The sequence below is a fragment of the Micropterus dolomieu genome, linkage group LG16, assembly GCF_021292245.1.
Source record: "Micropterus dolomieu isolate WLL.071019.BEF.003 ecotype Adirondacks linkage group LG16, ASM2129224v1, whole genome shotgun sequence".
Taxonomy (NCBI): Eukaryota; Metazoa; Chordata; class Actinopteri; order Centrarchiformes; family Centrarchidae; genus Micropterus; species Micropterus dolomieu.
In genome coordinates this window covers 21,784,345-21,790,410 of record NC_060165.1, presented here as the reverse complement: position 1 = coordinate 21,790,410, position 6,066 = coordinate 21,784,345, and the positions used below count along the sequence as shown (strand labels likewise).

At 37.8% G+C, this 6,066-nt stretch overlaps 1 protein-coding gene across 6 annotated transcripts in view; it reads left to right on the top strand.

Moving 5' to 3' along the window:
• The window catches only part of abcc9 (ATP-binding cassette, sub-family C (CFTR/MRP), member 9), a 185,605-nt gene that overhangs the window by 149,950 nt on the left and 29,589 nt on the right, over window positions 1-6,066 (top strand). For 4 of the 6 annotated variants that reach the window (XM_046072707.1, XM_046072710.1, XM_046072709.1 and 1 more), the window contains 3 exons: window positions 1,050-1,122; window positions 2,888-2,993; window positions 5,802-5,840. In XM_046072707.1, the coding sequence (XP_045928663.1) occupies window positions 1,050-1,122; window positions 2,888-2,993; window positions 5,802-5,840 (218 nt within the window). The remainder of the gene's footprint in view (window positions 1-1,049; window positions 1,123-2,887; window positions 2,994-5,801; window positions 5,841-6,066) is intronic. The other 2 variants (XM_046072713.1, XM_046072712.1) reach the window with 1 other exon arrangement.

Genomic DNA, 6,066 nt, shown 5'->3' with positions numbered 1-6,066 from the left:
TTAAAAGCCTGGCAGCTGAGTTCTGGACAGTCTGGAGTCGATCAATAGATTTTTGGGTTAAACAGGTGAAAAGGCTGTTGCAATAATCCAGGCATGATTAGATGAAGGCGTGTAAAATGGTCTCGGTGTCCTTAAAAGTTAACATAGATCGAATTTAAGCTATATTTCTAAGTTGATAAAAACATGATTGAACAAGCTCTGTGGTGTGCTGTTTTTAAAAGCTCAGACAAGTCGATGGGATAAAACTGGTTAAAACTCTCTTGTTGCTGGTGAGGAACCTCTGAGTAAGAGGCCAGGGGGGTAATAGAGGCTCTGATTGACACCACCTTATTGGTAAAATAAGATAAAAACAATTCACAGTCATCATTACTTCCAGCTGAGGCACAAGGAGGGGTTGGGTTTACCAGCTGATCCACAGACTTAAACAGAAACCTGGGATTGTGTTTATGTGTAGTAATGAGTTCAGAAAAATAGCGTGTTCTCGCATCCTTAACCATGTTATTGTAGTTAATTAATAAATCCTTCAGACTGAAATAAATCCTTCAGACAGTTTGTAATGCAACTCTAGGATATTTTAACAACTGGAAATAACTGTACTTCAGCACCTGCCTCCTTTTTTTTGTAATGGCGTTTTATTTGTCCGTAAACATTCAAATAATCTCTACCGAACTGGAAAAATGCATCACAGAATCAGTTTTGTCACCAGTCCCACATACCATCAGCACAGTTTGTGTCCTTCATTATGTAATGCAGTTATCTCAGCATCTTTCACACCAATGAACTCACAGCTAGGGTTTCTTAAACTCTGGGTCAGGACATGAAGTGGGTCATGTGCTTAACTCTGTTGGGGCTTCACATAACAACAAAACAGCACGTAGTCGTGTGTTGCACAATGGCAACTGTAAGAAATCCACTGCAAAGGATAAGTGAATCCCCAACATAAGTTGTAATACTTTTTAATTGTATCATTCCTAAATTTAATCTTGTGACAGATTCAATCTAAATGCTCTTTTTTGCATTGAATTTATCTTCATCTTTCTCTTGTTTAGGTGAGCAACGGTTTCTTCACCTGGGGAAGCAACCTGTCCACGCTGTCTGATATCAACATCCGCATCCCCACAGGTAGGGCTAACAATTCCACCAGGTAGTAAATCGCTTGTAGCCAAGCTAGATTCAGATTTCATCAGAATTTTTATAAACCTTTTAAACATTTTCAGTAATACCAACTAATCAGGCGATCCAGGGAATATGATATAAATTACAAAAAATATTGTGAAAAGTATTCTGTGACTGATGTTATAAGCAGATGTGACTTCTGTTAAAATCTAAAGTCTTTAGACCAACACAGAGTCATCTTGGCTAATCTAAACAAACTGTTAAATTTTGGCCTAGTTAGTTAAAGTTATAGGTACAGTTTATTGGCAAATTTGGCAAAGTTTATCTTAACTTATGTCTAAATGATACTTCTGATGCTAATGCTGTCTGAATCTCACTTCAAAGTGTAGTGTGTTTTTTACAAAATTTGGACTATAGTCAGATAACATGTAAGAAGTATGGGCTGCACTACAGTCATAGCATGACAGGTCGCATACTGGAAAACTCAGTAGTTGTCAGCAATCAGTTCCCAAACACTGTGCCCATAAAGGAACTATGTTATTTGGTTCTTTTCAGATGACCAAGAATGGTCTTTTTGAAGCACAATCAGCTGTTTATCTTTTGGACCTCCAAGATAAAGATTTGCCTGTGAATTTTTTTATGAGATGCCATGTTCTCAGTTCATGACAAACCCCAGATAATAAAAACATGATGTAATTACCATTTTTAATGCTAGTTTTAGAGGTTAGAAGTCACTGTGGATTTGCAGGTAATTCTGTCAGTGGGCCAAAAGTTGAAATCCCTGCTCATGCTGTAAGAACACTATTTGAATGTGAATGAAACATGCAGACTTGCTGTAAGAGCACTACAGTAAGGCTGCAGCGATGACACTGAAATAACAAGCGTCAGGAGACCAGGTCATGTTGAGGAGGCTGTCAACAGATGGACCATATAATATATCTCACACACACACACACACACACACACACACACACACACACACACACACACACACACACCTTCCCCTGGGAAGTGACTCGCATGCCATCCCAGTCATGCTACTACTAAGATACATGATTTATTTTTGTGCCGAGTGCTGGTGTAATGGTACTGGAGTAACTGTAGAGTGTGTTTCCGTACCTGTATTTCCGTGTGAATCACTTTTTCAGAACGAGGGAGGACATTTTGGCTGCTCCTCACGTCTTCAAGGGACTATTTTAGCGTTAGTACCTGGGTTTAGAGTAGTTAGACTAAAAGTAGGGTTAGGTTTAGGGTTGACTTTAGGCATGCACTGCTGATGGTTTAATTAGGGGATAAGGAATGAGTGAAGTCATTGGAGGAATAGCATGACACGGATGTGTGTGAAGTGGAAGAAGGACTTTTTTCACCTTAAAATTATATATCAAGAGATTAGTAAGCGTTGTGTTGTTGTGGAGTATCACTCTGTAGCTAGGTTACTCGACCTTTCCTGACCTGTGACCCCATTTTAAGGTCGCAAAATTCTCACGACCACAATGTGCCAAGTTATCATGTGTATTTCAGTAAGACATTGTCGTCTATTTTGTTTTCAAAAGCAATATTGCAATATTTACAAATTACAGTTAGAATTAGATTATATTACTATCTCAAGTGACCTCACGTGGGATCACGTGGGAAACCCTGCCATGTAGTGTATAGTATCTATAAAGGACAATTTATGAAATTCCTTGAAATAAATTCAAACTCCATCATGTTCTTTATATTATAGGAGGATAACGCCAACAATAACAATCTCAATGTTTTGTTTGTTCAGGTCAGCTGACAATGATTGTTGGCCAGGTGGGTTGTGGGAAATCCTCCCTGCTGCTTGCCATGCTTGGCGAGATGCAGACCATCGAAGGAAGAGTCTTCTGGAGCAAGTAAGACATTACAAAAACACTTAATTAAACACAGTATCTCATGTCACATTAAGTCAAGTATGAAATATACAAGTAAGGCATATCTTAAGTTTCTGTGACTTTTATCCTGTTAAGTTGATGCTGTTTTGATGCTTGAATGTTGTTCCTCAGATGTTAGTCACTTTGGATAAAAGCGTCTGCCAAATGAGTAAATGTAAATTTCTAAGCTTTCTTGAAACAGACTATCTTTAGGGCCCTATGATTTCTTTGATGCGGAAAACAGAATTGCGGAGAAACTGTAAATCGCGGAATATCATGGAATCTGATATTCTGAACATTTTATATCTGAAAAATTCCGGTTTCACCCTAGCATAATACGCATTTTGTCCGTAGCACTGAAACCAAATGAACAGGAAAAAACTATACTGCTATGCTTTGGTTTTCTCTATGGGCGCTGCTTCTGTCCTCCGCTCTCTGCGTGTTGGTCTTTCACCGAGGACGGGGCTCAGCGACCTCCTCCGCACACACGCATGCACACACACACGCACGCACGCACACACGCACGCACGCCATCATATCGAAAAGAGTCTGCGCCCTAGCAAGAGCTCATCATTTCAACAAACTCTCAGAAGTGCAACCACATCTGCAGATGCAAGACACGAGCTCCTTGAAGACTTTGTGGCTGTGTAGGTGGAGTCAGATATCCCCTTGGGATAAAATAAAAAAGCTCCATCCGGTCAAGCTTTGTAAACAGGGATGAGTGTTTCCCACGTGGAGTAGCCTCCGTCAGACTCGCTTATTACTGTGTGTTCAGCAGCATATGGAGACTGTCCTGCAGAAGAGCCGTGGGAAGCAAATATCAGTTATCGACTATGGTAATAACCTATTTAATAGAGGACAATTCACAGTACATGTACTGCAACAATGCAATCACTGTGAATTGTCCCCCCTGTTAAATAGTATTATAGTATTTTAATGTCGTACTGTTGCAATACATTTATTGTGAATTGTCCCCATAAATAATTTCTAAATCCACATTTGCATGATACATTGATATTGATTACATTTTTAATATTTTGTCATTTAATTGTTTTTAAATTGTATTCATCCACACTCTTTGTAATGATAATATACGACTAAATGGGAAAACCCAGTATTCAGGAAAATTAAAATGGAAAACACGGAATATGGGAAAAAATAAAAATGATTTCATAGGGCCCTATATTTTTAAAAGTACTATGACAGTACAACCATTAAGACAATTTCAACCTAAAATACTTTAGAACTGCTTCTTACGTCTGTAGCCTCTCAAATGCTAATCAAAATTTCCATTTATATATTATCCAAGGCCTCATTATAAACAAACTCAATGCTTCTCTTATTTAGTATTCCATTAAGCTGTTTATGTTTTCAGTGATCTTTTTTTATAAGCTTAGTAAGGACTGTATATATCATATTACTTGGATGTAAAATATTATTATCTTGTTTGTGCACAGAGAGAAATATTCACAGTTTGAGAGATACAGACAGCGACAAATTATTATCCATTAGCATCAAGTGTCCATGAGCAGTATTCAGTATGATTTAATTTGCTGCTCTGATGATTATAAAACAATTAAATGACGTTTGCGTTATTGGATGTATAAACTCAGTCATAGTCATATTTCATGACATTTTAAAGGAATTTGTTCTCAGCTGAATATAACTGCTGTTCAAGGCAATGACATGGGGATACTATGAAGTTACCATACCAGTGCCATTATCAGTATCATTATTTTGTTTGTCTGTTTCCAACGCAACAGTCAAATTACCTAAAGTCTCATACAACAGCAACAGAAGTGAAAGTTTTTAAGAGTGACTAAATCAATACTAATGAGAATATTGACTTAGCAATAAGGAGAATGTGAGTCAATGATTTAATGATTAACCTGAAGATAATTTCATTCTGATGTAGAGCGCTGGGCTGTCTAAAATGACTGCGAGCATCACTTTGAATCAGAACAGAGTAATATTTACTGTATATTATCATGTCCTTTGTCACGAGCTAACCCCATTCTTCCTCTGACTCCCTGATTTGGTCATTTTTACAGGCATGTTGGAAGCTGTTACTTGCATAATCCATGAGTTTCTATGAGTACCATAAGTAAAATGTCTTACCATTGTATTCCCCTCTTTAGTGAGAAAGACAAGAGCAGCACATTGTTAGTGTATTAAGATTACTGTTAGAGCAAGGAAAAGCATTTGTACATGGACACTCAACAGATACAGCCAACACTAATATTACTAATTACTAATATTAGTGATAAAGTTAGCTAGCTAGTTAGCAAATTGTGCAAGTTTACATTTAGCTACTTTTAGCTTTTTACTTCAGAACAGTTGAAAATTTATGTTTTTTGACAACAAGGTGCTTTAGGGTGTTTTGAAGTGCACGCTTTCTTTTTGTGCATATCACTGCATCTTAGAAACCTTTGGGACATTTTGCTCAAGTTTCCTTCCTGGAATTCCAGCTTTTGTTGCATTTATTTCTTACAGGAAGTTTGAATTTTTAGCAGCTTTCTGTCTCAACTTCATCTGCAGTATACAGTCAGTCACAATATCTGCAGATTATAGATGAAGATCTGTGTCAGAAGAGAATCTGTCACCTCCAGTACACTAACCTTTGCAGTATGTGTGTGTGTGTGTGTGTGTGTGTGTGTGTGGGGTATGTTTGCACATCTGTGTCTATGTTTATGTGACTGCATGTATACATGGATGTGTGTGTGTGTGTGTGTGTGTGTGTGTGTTTACGTGGTTTCTATCTCTTTACCTCCTGCCTTCTTGCCATATCAGACTGCCTGAGTGTGAGGTGGCCCGCGAAGAGAACATAAGGTACTTTCTCTCTGGCCTCGTCTTTCTTAAACATAATCATATACACAGACTCCGAACATTCACATTTACTTTTTATCCATTTAGCTGATTTGTCTAATTTACAGTGATTTTATTACCAGCAGTAAAAGGCAACTTGATAGCCCTGAACACACAGAGCTCAACAAATTCTTTTCACAACGTCTGGTGAACTAAAAGCATTAAATAGTATGACAAAACATTCTTCAAG